The 17,473-nt window shown below is 40.5% G+C and overlaps 1 protein-coding gene across 5 annotated transcripts in view; it reads right to left on the reverse strand.

The window, feature by feature from the left end:
- Positions 1-17,473, reverse strand: part of SEMA6A (semaphorin 6A) — a 200,784-nt gene that overhangs the window by 89,139 nt on the left and 94,172 nt on the right. For all 5 annotated transcript variants that reach the window (XM_048502849.1, XM_048502853.1, XM_048502852.1 and 2 more), the window contains exons 2-3: positions 8,551-8,688; positions 4,528-4,645 (exon numbers count right to left, since the gene is read on the reverse strand). In XM_048502849.1, the coding sequence (XP_048358806.1) occupies positions 4,528-4,645; positions 8,551-8,650 (218 nt within the window). In that variant the 5' untranslated portion in view covers positions 8,651-8,688. The remainder of the gene's footprint in view (positions 1-4,527; positions 4,646-8,550; positions 8,689-17,473) is intronic.

Here is a 17,473-nt window from a genome sequence, read left to right on the forward strand (position 1 = left end):
TTAGTTCTTCGCATGAAAATTAGTGGGATTTAATAGTGCTTAACAGGGTTACCTACACTGCTTCCCCAAAACTAGGTCTTAGGTTTAATGCTAATAATTGAGCCCAGCGGCCCAGGCCAGCCTAGATGTGTGTGGAGGAACTCTGTTTGCACATGCCCACAGAGAGGGTTCTGAGTGCCACCTCTGGCACCCATGCCATAGGTTTGCCACCACTGGAGAAGGGACTTGGACTTCATGGAACCCAACAAGTCTCTCCCCTCCCCAAACCCTTTCTTCTTCAGGATCCGCATCCAAATCTCCAAAAACATCCCAACCTGGAGCTAGCAATCTTTCTTGCAGTACAGTGTAGTTTTAGTATTAGAATCAGACTGGAGAAAAACACTTTGAAAAACAGGATATATTAATGTGAAAAAAGGAAAGTACAGGTTTCACTCTCCTCACCTTCCTGGTCAGTTTCCTATAAAGAATATACACGTCACCCCCATTTTAAATACAAATATGGATTCTCCTCATCATGACTAAACTGATTCTGAATGTTAATTATAATGTTCTCAACACTACCCTAAATCTGAACATTAGGAGCAAGATCAGTAGTAGCCAGCAAGCACTCTATCACTATACTTGTATTTCCTGAAAGGAACACCATTTGTATTGCTTTTCACTAGTGTCACAGACACTAATACCTTCTTATAGTCACACTTGCACAGTTCGCGCAGTATTCTTGTGTGCTCAGGATCAGCATGTCTGCTAACCCTACATGTGCTACTGAGAGCACATGACACTGATGCTAGTTGCCTATACAGTGCAGAGAGTTGCTCCAGCTAAATGGCAACTTATTTGACTCCTGATGGAGTCTTCTGTGTCTTCCAGAATCATGTTCCCGTGGGTCAGTAGATCCACTGTGGTTAAAGTGAGAGATGATTCAGCAAAAAATTGCCTTCTCCCTCTTCCATGAGCACATGTAGGGTTAGCAGATTTGCCACTGTATCTGGATTTATACGGCTACCAAAATGGAGAAGTAGTACCTAGTGTGACCAAAATGGGAGGTTAAGATCCAGGCCAGTATTTTCACAAAAACACAATTTCATGGTTTGAGTCCTGGAGAAATTCCACCTCTTTCAATTTGAGGACAACAGGTGGGTAACAGTCACAGATATGCATTTGTTACACTATAAATATACCAGTATCATCTGAAAGATCCCCTTTTTTTCCACATGATGCTCCAGACAAAGGAGCATTACATTTTAAAAGAATTAAATTGGAAGAGTGGAAGTAGTCCTCAGTTGCTTTTTTGTAGCGGGTAACCAGGCTTTTTAATGACTTACAAGAAACTATGTAGGTTGGCTCTGAGCACACTCTATCTCATAGTGGAAAGAAAACCAACATCCTGATTATTATGGATGGGTTCAAAGACTGAAATCTCTAATATTTACTGGGCTTTTTCAAAAACCAAATATAATTGTATAACTAAACCTGGAAACTCTTCCAGTTATATCACTCCTTTCCTTCCTTCCTAAGACCAGAAGGGACATTAAATAACTGTGATTTTAAAAATACCAAATGGTTTTTGTCTGAAATCCAAGAAAATTCTTCAAGATTAACTCCCAAACAAAAATTGTATTTTCTGAGATGCCTCAATACAGAGGCGTATCTAGGAAATTGGACCCCGAGGACACAACCTGAGTTTGGTGTCCCCCCTCCATATGGGCGACCACCCTCCCCCACCATGACCAAGCAATGATTTTTTGCACCAGCTCACAAAACACCTCCCACCCCCAGCAAAACATACATGGCTCTCTCCCCACCAACTCTCTTTCCAAATTTTGTCCTCACACCAACCCTATGAGGTAGGTTGTTAGCCTGAGAAACAGCTCCAAGCCAGTGCAAGTGGGTATTAAGCATGTAAATCTCTCACAAATCACCCCCAGCAAAACATTTACCAAACGAATATCAGCATCATCTCTCACGAAACACCTCCAGTGGAATCCGTGCCCAAACAGCAACACTTTCAATGTTTAAACTGCGGACCTCACTTTCTCCCTTTAAGTCCATGCAGAAGTGGGTGGATTTAAAAGGAGAATCTGGGGAAATTTGGAGGGTGCCTGCTGTCAGGGGTGCATTTATTAAGCTAGCAGCACCAAAATTTCAGGGTATCTTTAGGAAACTCTCCTGATGATACCACCCAGATTTGGTGAAGTTTGGTTCAGAGGGTCCAAAGTTATGGACCCTCAAAGGTATAGCCCCCATCTTCTATTAGCTCCCATTGAAAACAGTGGGGGATGCGGAACCCCTTTTGGGAGTCCATAACTTTGGACCCCCTGAACCATACCTCACCTAACTTGGTTGGTATGATCAGGAGGATCTCCTGAAAAATCCCTGCAATTTTGGTGTTGCTAGCCTAAAAACTGCGCCCCCTGCAGGCTGAAAACTGGAAAAACACTAAAAAATACAAAAAACACACAAATGAACCTGAAATTTTTGCGCCCCCAGTGACATAGGGTGTCCCATGTCCCCCAGGTAAATACGCTACTGCCCCAATAGCTGTTAGTAATTTGGTTTTATTGTTCTCAGATAGTTTTGTACAAATGTATACTTAACATGACTAAATTGAGACGACTCAAAAAAACCTAGCAACACGAAAAGGAACATCTGATACAGTAGCTTAGGGATTTATGCCAAAAATGGTTTCAATTAATGTCTTTACAAGCCTGTGTGATAAACATCTCTGATCAGATGCATATTTGCCACTGTATCTGGATTTATATGGCTACCAAGATGGAAAAGTAGTGTTATTTGTACATTTTCATTCATGCTAATCACAAAAAAAGACTCTGTTTTTGAAATTTAAAAGCAACCTTTGTATTTTCCCCGGTCCCTCAGAATATTAGCCCAGCTAATATTGGGGGGGAGGCAGTTTTTATATGATTTCAGTCCAATTTGTTCAGCTGCATGACCAATACTTGCATTTTCAAACAGTTGAGTCATGTGGTAAGTGTCAGTCAAGAAATATTCATATTGCATTGACACATTATTGCAGCAATTCACAGTTTACTCTTTCTAATCCTGACCAATTTTAAATCAGTCAAATTAGTTATTAAATTAATAGGTTTTCCCAATCTTTTAAACTATGTTTTTACAAACAAGAATACTGTCTGCCATTATGACATTTTTTGTATAGTTCCTTGTGCCATTATGACATTTTTTGTAAGGTTCCTTGCATGGCCTCGACAGAAAATCACACATGGGGATTGCAAAGAGACCACAAGGCAGAATGTTTGTTGAAGAATTAGTTGCTGTTAATACCAATTAAATTCAATCCTGCCAAATACTTGAAATGAAATGTACACATGATTTTTCATTCTGACTATCACTTCACTCTGCTGTAAAATATACATAGTGCTGAAGCAACATTAAAATGTAATTCTTCTTCAAATATGTGCTCATACAATGTGAATTATTTTTGTTTTTTCTCCAAAACAGTTAGTGGAATAGTTAAAATTAAAAAAAAACTTTTTCTCAAAAAATAAAGAGAAAGAAAAAGCACCTAGTATTAACCTTTAGTTGAAAGAATAATACAACTCTTGTCATACAAATGTATTCTAAAATCCCTTGTGGAAGGGAATTTAAAACAGCCCCAAGCTAAACAATGGAAGAGTACAGCCCAATCTCATAATCCAATTATTATTTTGAGAGAACTTTACTTCCCCTAGTGTAATTGTTGCTTACTGCCATGTGCCTCAGTTATGCTAGGCGGTAAAGTATAATTCCATCCTGATTTAGTTTAAAAGAAAGAGTTCTGAGACGGCTTTTTTCTCTCTTTTTCTCCCCTGCCCTTACAAAAAGACTGACTTCTAATCCAGATTTTAAACACACATTTTTAAACACTTAATATATTGCTTTTAATCAAGCAAGATTTGGGGTTAACCCACAAAGATGCCCCTAAGAGCTCAGTGAAGCCATTCTCATGAGATATAATACTTCATGGCTTCAGTTCTTTAATAACATGTTGAATGTTACGTTACACCTTTTTATTCCATGAATATCTGCCCCAACCCTAACAATAATGGTGTGCTGTAGCTTTGCAGAGCCAGCCTAGTTCCCCTCTGACTATGGCTGGAGAGGGAGGCCTAGAAAAGAGCTGAGGGAAGCAGCTGCAGCCAAGCTAAGAGACCCCCCCTCCAATCTTTTTAAAACACAAATTCTTCCTCTCATAGTTTGGCTTGTTGCTGCTTCCAACAGCTCTTTTCTCCCCTTCCTCTCCTCCTTGGTCATTATCACAAGATCTTGGTTAGTTTTAACATTTTTGACCCAACATCTTTATAGGGACAGGGCAAAACTTTCTGAAGCCAGCTGAGTGTTCTTGTTAGGGCCAGGGAGAGAGGAGGGGAAGTAAACAAGAGCTGTCAAGAACAGAGACCATCAGAGACAATTTGTCAAAATTACTTTGTGAAACTACGATATTCTGTGCTATGAGGACTTGGCAGCTGGGATTTGTTTGAACTCTGGAATAGGGAACAGATAACTGACCTAGCAGCAATGTAGAGGGTTCTGTCCATGATCATGACCAACTGGATGTCCAATCTGTGCCTTTGTGCAGAGTCGTGTCCTGGTTTGTGACCCAGAAATACCGGATATTGTTTTGTATCTGTGAAAAGAGGAACAAGATGGGGGCAGAAAGAAAAAAAAGTAAGTTCTTCCCATGTCTAGCTTCTGCTGCTCTGGCTTTCTCTCTCAGTATGTAGGCTAAAACACCAAGACTCAACAGGTTATACAACTTTTTCTTCTTCTGAGTTTCACAAAAGAGATGGTTGTTCTTAGGAAATAACACATCTCCCCCACCTCCTCACAGCATGAAGCTGCTTGAAACTCTGGGCCCTGCAGATGCTTAACATATATATCTGACTGTCTTTTTTATTTATACAGATTGCTCTATAGCTGGATTTTGCATGTGTGTCATGTTCCAATATCACAAAGATGTTTGACAGGACGCAGCAAAGGCTGTGCTAGCTGCACTAGCCCTGTTATCTAGTGATTAGAACAAAAGTATGAAAGTGGCAGCTCCACAGGTTGCCTGAAATTATTACCAGTGGCGCATTTGCCTAAGGACAAGGGGTACCCCTTGCCCCCAGGCGCCACTCTTCTGGTCACGTGGGGGCGCAAAATCGGCCCCCCATGTGATCAGGAAGAGGGCAGTGGAGGGCAGAGCTGGGTGCCCTCAACCCTGCCCATGTCAATGACACATGGGCGGGGTCGAGGGCGCTCAAAGATGACGAGTCCTGCTGCCTTGTCTTCTCCAAGTGCCCCTAACCCCCGCCCATGTGGATGACACATGGGTGGGGTTGAGAACGCTCGAAGACGACAAGGCTGCAGGACTTATATTGTTTTATTCAAATGTTTTATTTAAATACAAGATCTTTGTATTTTAAATACTCTTTTATATCTGAATTTTTAAAAAATGTCCACTGCCTTGGAAACTCTGAATTGGGTGGAAAAGTAGCATAAAATTTAAACAAACAAACAAACAAACAAATACTGTATGCTTATCAGTAACAGAGATTTTCATATTACACTATAAAATTTACTTCACACACTTACCAATCTAATGATACTCTGTACGTGAAGTAGGTGTAAATTTCTCCCCCCCTACTACATTCATAATGTAAAATGTGATTTAGGCACTCTGTGCAGCACTCAGTTACTTTATCTTCCTTCACATACAAACACAGCCTCCACAGTGAGGGTCTTCCTTACATACTGAGTTGTGTGTATGATGAAAAGGACAAATAAACATACGGTATGTGATGGAATGATTGGAGTGTCAGGTTAGGATCTGGGATAACCAGAATCAAATCTCCCCTGTACCACAGAAGCCTGTTTGTACAGTTGCCCTCTCAGTTTAACTACCTCACAGGACAGACAGGAAAGATGCAAGCTGCTTTGGGAGAAAGACATTAGGGGGAAAGGCAGAGTACCGTATATACTTGTGTATAAGTCGACCCGCATATAAGTCGAGGTACCTAATTTTACCACAAAAAAACTGGGAAAACTTACTGACTCGTGTATAAGTCGAGGGTGGGAAATGCAGCAGCTACTGGAAAATTTCAAAAATAAAAATAGATACCTACAAAATTACATTAATTGAGGCATCAGTAGGTTAAATGCTTCTGTCAGGGGAGGAATGTTTATGTTAGCAGTACCAACATTTCAGCGTATCTTTAGGAGACCCTCCTGATGATACCACCCAGGTTTGGTGAAGTTTGGTTCAGGGTAGCCCTATCTACTATTAGCTTCCATTGGAAACAATGGGGGATGGGAGCACCCCCTTTGGGGGTCCATAACTTTGGACCCCTTGAGCCAACCTTCTTCAAACCTGGGTGGTCTCAGCAAGAGATTATCTTGATGATACCATCCAGATTTAGTGAAGTTTGGTTCAAGGGGTCCAAAGTTATGGACCCTCAAAATGTAGCCCCATCTACTATTAGCTCCCATTGAACACAATGGGGGATGGGGGCATCCCCTTTAGGGGTCCATAACTTTGGACCCCTTGAACCACACTTTACCAAAACTTGGCTGGTATCATCAGGAGTGTCCCTGAAATTTTGTTGCTGCCAGCCTAAAAACTGCGCCCCCGGGAGGCCAACAAAATAAAAACCCTAAAATATTTTTTAAAATACACCTGACTCGCGTATAAATCAAGGGGGGCTTTTTCAGCACAAAAAATGTGCTGAAAAATTCAACTTATACATGAGTATATATGGTATATTGTTTTCATTATGTGTTTGGGTGTTTGTTTTAATGGCTTTTAAGGTGAGATTTTAATTTGTATGTGTTAATTTGTAGCCACCTTAGTGGCCCTATGAGGGCAGAAAGGTGGGGTAAAAATCTTATTAATAAATAATAAATAATATACAAATGAAATAAATAAATCTCATATAAAGAACATCACTGACCTGGTATATATGTGAATGGTATCTGGGAAGCACTCACCACATGAAAAAATATCAGCAAACGAACCCCCCACATAGCTTAAACACAAGAGTTTTATTACACAATGCAAGGTGAAGGATGACCTGATAATGTGACCTGATAAATGTTGCTTCTCCTCTCAGATGATCTAGCAGTTTGTCTAATTCTTTCCATCATGGACTAAGATAAACATGTAGCAAATCAACTTATTTCTTAATCTGACAAACCATGAAAGTATACATACATGGTATTCTGACTGACTAGAATGAACATATTCATTGTACAGTTATAGGGATGACCATATTTGCTTATACATGGACTGCTTCAATATTTTAAATAGAGACACCCAATGGTGTCTCTAATGCCAATGGTGTATCTTTTGAAGTACATTTTATTTCTATAACAAATCATTCTCAAAACGTTACATGAAGAAATACTGCAGAGAAGAAACTAAGTGATAAGTAGGCCTAGTTCCAGAGAGCAGAATTAACTGCCATGCAGATATTTCAGAGCTGACTTGTATTTGGCCAAACATTCGCTTAACACACTTTGTCTATGTTTATAATTCTGGCTCTTTGCATTCTGAGACTGCCAATTATTTCTTCATAACTGGCTGAATATATAGAATGTATGCATGAAGCATTAAGAAACAGATGGAGGCTTCCAACACTTTCATTATTCTTCCTGATCCTCCTATATAAGTTTATGCTTACCAAAGCAACTTAGATATTTGATCTGCCATTTGTTATCCCACTTGGAGGGGCTGATTCTGGTATGGACTACATACTACTGAGCCCTGAAAGGCCCTGAAGGCACTTCAGTTTTGTACAGCAACTGTGAAAACAAAGGTTTATATGATGCATTTTACAACTGTTGTAGCACAGCCAGATATTGTGCAAGCTTTCCCTATCAACATGTCTCAGTCCTAACGGGCAGCAGAACAGAACCTTGTGCTAATCATCTTCCAGGCAGATTGCCACATCCAGCTGGTCTAAAATGGAAACTATTTGTTTTCTAAAATTCTACTTCACATTACAATTGCAAAGGCTGTGTCTGGGTGTGTATATATTACAATAACACACACATACAAAATTAGTAATGTTGATAGTGAATTGTGAATTCTCCAAGGAACCGTGCAATTAAATTCTTCTTATTAGAGTTTTATCTAAAGTACATTTAATTCCTCTTATTAGGGAATAGCTTTTGTTTTGGCAGTCATAGAAAAAAACAGTCTACCAAGTTATGGAACAAGACTATTTGAAAGTGATGTTTTTGGAGAACATCAGCTTTAAGAGAGATGAACAAGAAAAAAACAAGAGATTATTTCCTGTTCAAAGTTACTCCTATTGATTTCTGAGGAGGCTTGACAGGAAAAAGGCATAGCTTCTGGCTTACTAAAACTTGAGTCTTCAGCAATGTAATCCCAATCAGAGTTATACCTTTCAAAGCTCCTTATCTTCAACAGACTTAGAAGAATTTAACTCTGTTTAGGATTGCACTGTAAATCTCACTGACCAATAAGGCGTGACTTAAAGCTTGCGGAAAAAGAAATCTTAGCACAGTTTCCCTGCCTTTCATACTCACGGTTGCCATGCGAAATACTGATTGGCTCAGAATCTTCTGGGAAAACAGCCTCAGCAAAGTGTAGCAGTGTGAAATATAGCAGCAGGGCTTCTGACCTCATAGTAGTTCAGCTGGGAGACTTTACTTCTTCACTTCACCCTGTGAAAGACAAATGAGGGCATAAGAGCTTTCTATTAACTCAAATTCAGCCACTATCAACAAAAACACTCCACAAATAGCCAACAAATAACAAAGGTGATCTCTTTTGCCCTTCAGGCATTCACTATAAAATAATAAATTAAGTTCATTTTGAAAAAAGAAAACCATCCCGACAAGACACATATAGTGGTAGCAACACCTTGCTTTTCAATAATGTTAAAGATGCTTCAAGTAGGACTGCAAAGTCCAGGCTGGGAAAATCTGGGAGCAGAGCCTTTAGGGTGGGGTGGGGTGGAAGAGGACTTCAGTAGGGTATAATGCCACTTTCCCCCCCAGGGGAACTGATCTCTGCCATTTGGAGGTGACTTGTAATTCCAACAGATCTCCAGGTCCCACCTGAAGATTGGCAACTTTAGCTTCAAGTTAACAATGAATTTTTCTCTTTACTTTTTACTCTGATGAGAAAGCATCTATCTACAGAGATAGTATAAATCAAGTATAGCAACATGGGGGTGGTGGTAGAGGGGATGGATGACGGTGTACATTGAATGTGTCATGAGACTTTACCATAAAAATAAGGACTCATAAATTTAGATATCATAAAAAAACAGCACTCCAATTGTAGTGAAAATAAGGACAAATGAAATGGTCTGAAAGCAAAAGTTTCACTCTTACTTTCCAACAGATGCATTCCAGGGATTTTTTTAAATTCACCATTTTTTTAAAAAAAGCTAAATCTTAAAAATTCTGATTTAGTCAGAGAGAACTCTGTACATTATGGCACTCAGATCCTAATTCCCAGGCAAATTTCTTGGAGGTGTGGTTCTGCAGAATAAATCAATGTAAATAGTGAGGATCTCTTTTAATCCTTTCCATATTTAAACCTTTGATGGAGCCTGCCAAATATTATCTTTCTGAACAAAGCTATTTCACTAGCCTGTCATTCATTCTAAAGTTATGCACAGAAAGTCAGATTTGCAACCAAGAGAGCTTTTGAATGTTCATTTGGCAAACAAAGTGCTAACTTGCTCTTTTGAAATACCATTTAATATTAGATACCTATGTGTCTGTTCTTCATGCCAAAAAAAACCATTAACAAGGCCTGAGTATTTCATATCAACATTTAATTTCACAGACACAGCGGTTCTTAATTGTTTATCCAGTTGGAAACACTGCAGAAATTAATTTTGCCATATAGATAAAACCTCATGTCCTACAGTTAGAGAGAGAGGTTCACGGAAGGTAACTGAAGTTCTTAGAATAAGGAAAGCCTATTTTACAAACATTACATTTGACTAGTTTAACCATTTATTCCCAAATAAAATATGAGTTATTTATTACATTCATATCCCAACTTTTCTCACAAGAATCTAAAGTGCCCTTAATATTGTTCCCAGGAGTCTCCCATCCAGGCACAGATCAGTCTACATCTACTTTGCTTCAGGAATGTTCTCACATTGTGTTCCTTTAGACCACATTCTGGCATCATTTCATATTGAGAAAATAAATGTTGATGAAAGTATCCCTGGGATTAATGTTTTCTACAACAGCAAGGGGGTATGACCAAGTGTGCCATGCTAAACAGGTCTACTCAGAGTTCTCCCCTGAATTGGAGGACATCTAATAGGTGATTCTCACCATGCTAATCTGGATTTTTTAAAATTCTATTTTCCTATGTCTACCTGTATATCTGTTTGTACCTAATCCTAACCCTCCCCAGCTTCTTCTTTCTTTTGTCTTCCCCTATTTCTCTCTTCCAACCCTCAGAGAGATGACTGAAGCATCTAACAGACTTCAAGCTGCAGTGGCGAGAGTCCTCCCTCTCTCTCCTTGCAGCTACCCTGAGCTAGCTACATTGAGCCATGTACAAGGGCTCAGACTCTGAGGAATTCCTATCAGAGGATGAAATGGACTCTTCTCTGGCAGTTGTAACATGCCTTTGGTGACTGCTTTGAAGGCTGAAAAAGACGCAGTGGCCATTTTGGCAATTTTGGCAATTAGGCACGTGAAATAGAACAAGATGGCCACTGCCACTGCAAGATGGCCACTGCAACTTAGAGCTGCCATTCCCAAGACTCTGAGGGCTCCAGCAAGCTATCACATGGAGCAGCTGCAGTCCGAGAGACTCTTAGCCCCCAACAACACTCTCTGCAAGATGATCAAGATGAAAGCCTGGGTAGTGTAGCTACCCAGGAAGTCAAATCTCTCATTCGGCAAGGCATTTTGGAACTGTACTCCAGAGCTTTGAGTTGTGCCACCACCTCTCTTCTCAAACAGGACACCAGCTGTAATGGGGGGGGTACCTTGGGGGGGGCAAACCCTGGCTCACCAAAGCCATTCTCAAAAGAACTCATTCCAGGCCCTCTAGGGAACCTCCACCCCCTCCTAAAAGTGAGTCTGAAAAGGAGGAGGGAGAGTTTTACTCTGAAGGTGAACACAGGGTGGATGAGTGTGAAGTCCCTAAGCAAGAGGCCAGATTTTTCAAAGCAGAAGACTATGTGTATCTTCTATCTAGGTGTATGGCAGCCATCTACCTGGAAGAACCGGGAGGGGGAGAAGTCCCTTCTGACCCTGAAATTAAGTCACTCATACAGTTAATGCAGAGGGTTTTTTCCCCCACATGGGTCTTCTAAAAAAGAAAGTCTTTCTCTTCTCCTCTTTCTTTGAGAACCACTAAGGGCAGAATGGTGTAAACCTTTGGCAAATAAGCAATTTTTCTCTTCCGTTAAAAAACTGTATGCCTCACCTAGATATGCTAAAGAATTTTTGCAGGTTCCACTGGTGAAAGCCCTGGTTGCTGCCCTGCAGTCATATGGCCTGGTCTCCCAAAATGGGGGTGGTCACATTAAAGACAGCCTAGATTGCTGGGTGGACCAAGCCACCATGAAGATGTGTGAAGCACGTGGGCCTGCAAGGCCGTCACAAGAATAAACACAGACTACACAAGGGCACAACTTGCTTGCTCAAGGCAGCTGCCTTTTCTGCAGATGTGACACTTGACTCTTCCCAGCCAGAGTGATGGCCTCAATGGCAGCAATCTGTCGTATGGTGTGGGCTGAAGCATGGTAAGCCAACCATTATTCGAAGAGGATCAGGTTGGCATACCACTTCTGGAGGTGGGGGGAATTGTTCAGCAAAGCATTGAATCAAATCTTAGTTAAGACTATGGACAAAACAAAGGCTGTGCCAAAGAGTCTCAGATGATCAGACAGGTGTTCCTTCAGACAGCAGTCCTTTTGTTCCCATCACACTATACCCAATTTTGACAGGACTCCAAAAGGAACAACTGGAGTTAACCCAGACAACAATTCTGAAAGAACCAATTCAACCACAACTTTTCCTTCAGAAATTATAGGCCTGACTAGGACAAGAAGTCAGGAAAGGCCTGACACCAGATTCACTCAGAAACGGATCCAGTAAAAATCTGACAGCTGGGCCATTGAGGTAATATCATCAGGATACAAGATCAAATTCACCTGGATGCCTCCCAATCACGTTAGCCCCCCATTCCAAAACCGAGACAAAAGAACAAGAACGTGAGTCATAGTCCCACATCTATTAGATATCAAAGCCACTGAGCCGGTTCCAGTCTTCAAAAGAGGAGGCAGTGTCTACTCCATATTTTTCACTGTGCTCAGGAGAAATAGGGATTGGAGGGCGGGTGATTCTCAACCTCAAGTTTGTCAGCAAGTTCGTGAGAATGAGACACTGCATGGAACCCTCCAGGCCAATCATGGAATGCCTACAACTGGTAGGAGTTTCTCACCTTAATAGACACCATGGAGGTGTACCTCCATAACCCCATCTTTCCTGAGCACTGGATGTATTTCTGGTTCTGCCTCAACCATGATCATTTTCAGTTCAAGGTGCTTCCATTCAGCTACATTGAACTGCATTTGCCATTTCTTAGCCCAATCACCTAATTTATTAAGGTCCGCTTGGAGCTCTTCGCAATCCTTTGTGGTTCTCACCACCCTACATAATTTGGTATCATCTGCAAACTTGGCCACCATGCTACACACATTTAGTGTGTGTTTTTCTCCTAGTTCTCCAGAAGAAACAGCTAAAGGTGGCTTGCAACATCTAAACAAAATACAACCATGAAATATTAAGTAAAACAACTATCCAGCAATAAAACAACTCAGTAGCAACCAGCAAAAATTTCAAATCAGTGTAGGAATAAAGACAAGTCACAACAGAAAAGCAGTTAAACAGGTTAGACCAGAAAATGGTGTGTACTGAAACTCTCAGGTACTCCAATAGAATGGCATTTCCACGTACAGAAGAGAAAGTTGTGACTTCTGCCAACTCCCCCTTCTACTACACACCTCAACTTTGTCACTTCTCTGAATCTGAAGGACCACGGACATTCAAGAACAAAATATGGTGGTGGTGATGGTGAGGTTTGATGGTGCCAATGGACTGCAACAAGACAGGGAAGTTCTGTTATACAAAGTCCATAGATTATTGGATATATTTGATAAGAAAAATAAAAAATAACCAAGTAATAGCAAATAAATCTTGATCTTTGCCCCTATAACATTTTGGTACCTGGAAGACCATAAAACAGGGTTGTCTTGGTAATGTTAGCCACAGGGAGACAAGACAATCACCTATCTCTTAAAACAAATACAAGCTTTTTTTCCTACAATAGAATATGTATTTTTGTTTTTTTCATTTTTTATGATGGGAAAATAACAAAAATTAATGAGAGAGCCTATTGCTAGTTGGTTTCATCGGATGACCTCTAGTGCTTTGAAAGAAAGTTTTTTTTATTATTCTCTCTGCACTATTCATAATTTCATAATATGCTTCCCATTGGGGAGATATGATTTTGGAGGAAAAGCTATATACAAAAAATAATATCCAGCTGTGCAAGATGACAGCCTGAAATGGGGATTCAGTGATCATCTTGGCAAAAAGGAACAGACAAGTGCTCGGACAGTTGGATACTTAGGCTTGCCAGCACAATCTCATAAGTGATGCTATGGAATATGACACTCCAAACTTGCATGAAAAAGGCACACAATGTGGAGACTCCTTAAGTGACTGCTCTTTTCTGGATTTATTTTGACACTCCTTAGCATGTGTGTTCACTGCTGTTTTCCATGCATGTTTCCTTCCCCATTTTTCCTGCATTTTGATAGGAAATGATACAGCTTTGTTCAACTGCAAACACAATTAGTGGACATGGTAAAGGTTGTCTGCATATGCATTTGTTGAATAAGACATACCGGTACTAAAGAAATATTTTCTTAAGCTGAAAAATGTTGGACAGAAAATCCAGTAATGGCCCTCCTTGAGAAAGCAGAGCCCAAAGACACACAAGTGTCAGGGCTACATGCCAGTCTTAGTTCAGCAATACAAGGGCTCTGTATGACTCTGACATATACATCCACAATGATAGTCATGAGTGGATTCTGCACAGAATATTTATGAGTTGCAATTGTTATGAATGAACTTGTTTCCCATTTACAAACTTAAACTGTACTAGTGTCATCACTGAGTTTTTGAAAAAGATTATTGCTGGCAGTCCGTTGGAATGACCTGATGTTGAAGAAAATAGATTGATTATTAAAGCTGGCATTTGACTTCTGGAAACCATTCCTATCACAATGGAACAGAAACATCAGCAACTCTCGGCTTCTTCAATACATGGAAATTGGGAAGGAGGGTGAAGCTGCAATGTCCAAATAGGAGAACAGTAATTGTAGGCACTAAAGGTTGTTTACTGAATCAATTTACAATTCTTATTACAGCTGGCAGAAAGGTAAATCACCTGAGCCACAAGTAATGGCGCTCCTTGGATGGTATTCTTGATTCATAGGGTTTCAGTATGGAATATTCTTCTACAAGCAAGAATTAAGACCTAACACAATTGTTCTAATATTTATAGCCCTTGATTATACAGCATGACCGATTATTCCTCCAAAGAAGCAGCATTAGTCAAAAACAAAGGCAACACTTCCCTATGTTTCTACAAAGTTTTAGACTGAATAGTACTTTCCAGTTATGAAATGTGTATGGTATACCTTAGAATAAAATACTTGCAAGCATACAACCAGGGACAGATTGGCCATTTTGGCCACCAACACTTTTCCTGGTAGGCTGATGACCTCCCCCCTTACTTGAACTGGTCTAGCCCCATGGTGAGAAGGACCCACACATGGTGGTAACACTTAGCCTGCCCATGCAAGGAGATACCTGGGCCACTGGAGGGCCACAGGGCCAGGAAAGGTGGTGACTAAAGCACCCAAAGCCTTTGAAGCCCAGTGGAGGTGGCACCTTGCACACCTGAGGATTATATAACCTGGAGGGAGGAGTGGCTCGCAAAGCAAAGGCTCTTAGCCTACCAGATCCCTGTGAAGGCTTGGAAAGAGGTGGCCCACTTGGCAGGCAGGCTGCCTCTGGGGGTGAGGGCCAGGGCAGGAATGGTGGGGATCATTTTCCAGTCCCAATCCACCCCTGAATACAATGACAATGTTTTCCTGTGGTTTAGCCAAGTCTGATGTTAAAATAAAAGCAATTATAATAAAATGAAATTCTGCATGATATGTACTTTTCCTACCAATTCCTGCTCCCTCAAGATAACCTGGGCTAAATAAGCTGGCTCAAGGCTGATCATTAGAGATAGCCAATGCCTTGTCAATGCCCAGAATTCAGTATGCAGCCTGTCTTCTTCAGTGATCAAAGGACTTGTAGAGAGCAATCTTAATCAGAATCCTACTGTGGTATAGTCAACAAAGTTTACTCCCAGAAAAGTGTTTTTAGGATTGCACAGATAAAAGCTGCTGCTGGCTTAAAGATAATATTCAAATTGTCCATGACTAAACAGAGATTTGATTCCATATCCCCAGCAGAATTTGATGCCTCTGAAACAGCTATGTTCATCTAGATTCTTCTTTTCAGGAATATATCTTGTATGATAAGAAACAGTAATAAGTAAGTAGCAATTCAATATAATCATTCACCCATTAGCACTTATGCTATGTTGTAATGCAAATCTTGCTCAAGATGATCAGGCCTTTGAGGAGGAATTAAAATAAAGGTTATAGTCAGAATCAAGTCCAGAGCTGGGGGGTGTTCATTTTCTGACAGTGCCATTTCTTAATATGCTTGAGTTACTGACATTGTACCACATTGGACAATTTGAATATTATCTTTAAGCCAGCAGCAGCTTTTATCTGTGCAATCCTAAAAACACTTTTCTGGGAGTAAACTTTGTTGACTATACCACAGTAGGATTCTGATTAAGATTGCTCTCTACAAGTCCTTTGATCACTGAAGAAGACAGGCTGCATACTGAATTCTGGGCATTGACAAGGCATTGGCTATCTCTAATGATCAGGTGAAATCTCAGGAATCATGTGCCCAGTTTTCCCTATGTTTTCAGTTCACCATGAGCCACACATTCATGATTCTATTCTTTGCAAGCTTTACTATACATGACATAATTTTTATACTAATGATACAAATATGGGAATTCTTAACTGGAAGATATATGGCATTATGCACAAAACCTGGATTGTCTTAAGATGGTTGTTTGCATAACATTTTTGCTGGAAAAATAAAATCTTTAATCTTTCCCTTGTGCCTTTCCAGACATAGCTGGTACAATTTCTAAATAAAGCAAAATCTATCTTGGCATCATTATGCCCCTTGGGATCAATTGCATCTTTAGTGAGCAATGCACAGCAACAGCGAAATGAGTAAACAATGTTAGATCCAATTAAAATGATTGGAAAAAAAATCATAACCTAAATCAAACCCAAATCCCTTATTTTATATATAGTATGTACTGCTGGGCTTCATACAAATGAAACAAAAAGAATATGTGTGTACCTATAAAAAGCCACAGCAGAGCAGTAACACATGGTAGACATTGAAAAGAGAAAAACAGCTCTGCATGGACCTAAACACTTTGAGCACCCTCTTAATTCCACACAGGTCCTATGCATCAAATGCTCCAGTTATCTACCAAAGTGCTCTTAGTACACTAAACTCTCCCTTCCTACTGGACATTCACATTACTAAGCTGAAGGCACAAAATTAGCTTTTCAGAAGTGGTAATCACATGCCAAACATTATGGCCCAGATCTATTCAATGCAACCAGAGCCTTCATAGGATTAGATCTGCCAAGACTTGGCCTAGCGGCTAGCGCATTCAATTGTATGTCACCTGCTAAAGGCTTACAAAAGGGGCTTAGTGAATATGTTACATAGCATCATATGGGGCATTTATTGACCAATATTTGTGCCAAGTTAATCTTTGGTCAATTCCCCACTTGCAGAATAGTCCTAGGTTCGACCTAGGAACTCTCCACATCCACTGAGTTCGATCCGGGTCCATTCCAGCTCTGTCCTCTCTCACGGTCAAATTTCCATATCCACCAGGGAGGTACAACTTTTTCTGCAAACCTAGGTCGAACTCAGGTCAAAGCTGGTAAAGTAGGGAATCTTCCTCGCCATGACTCTCCTGTTCAGCCAATCAAAGATTAGTGTTTTGGGCATGCGCAGAACGGGAGACTCACAGCGGGGAAAAGCATGCCTTTTAAAAAAAACCTTCTTGTATACAAAGTGACAGCCATACATATAAACAGCACACATTAAATGCCGCTTTTAGATACGCAGAGCACTGCTTTGTGGCTATGTTGCTGTTATGTAAAAAACACAAAAAGGAACACACATTCATGTTCCCGCCGTAACACAACAGCCAATCAGGAACGAAGAGCAGAAGAGGCGCTGAGGTGATCCCGCCCTCCGAGCTCAGCTCCGGCAGGACGAC

Source organism: Sphaerodactylus townsendi, linkage group LG07, assembly GCF_021028975.2.
Source record: "Sphaerodactylus townsendi isolate TG3544 linkage group LG07, MPM_Stown_v2.3, whole genome shotgun sequence".
Lineage (NCBI taxonomy): Eukaryota > Metazoa > Chordata > Lepidosauria > Squamata > Sphaerodactylidae > Sphaerodactylus > Sphaerodactylus townsendi.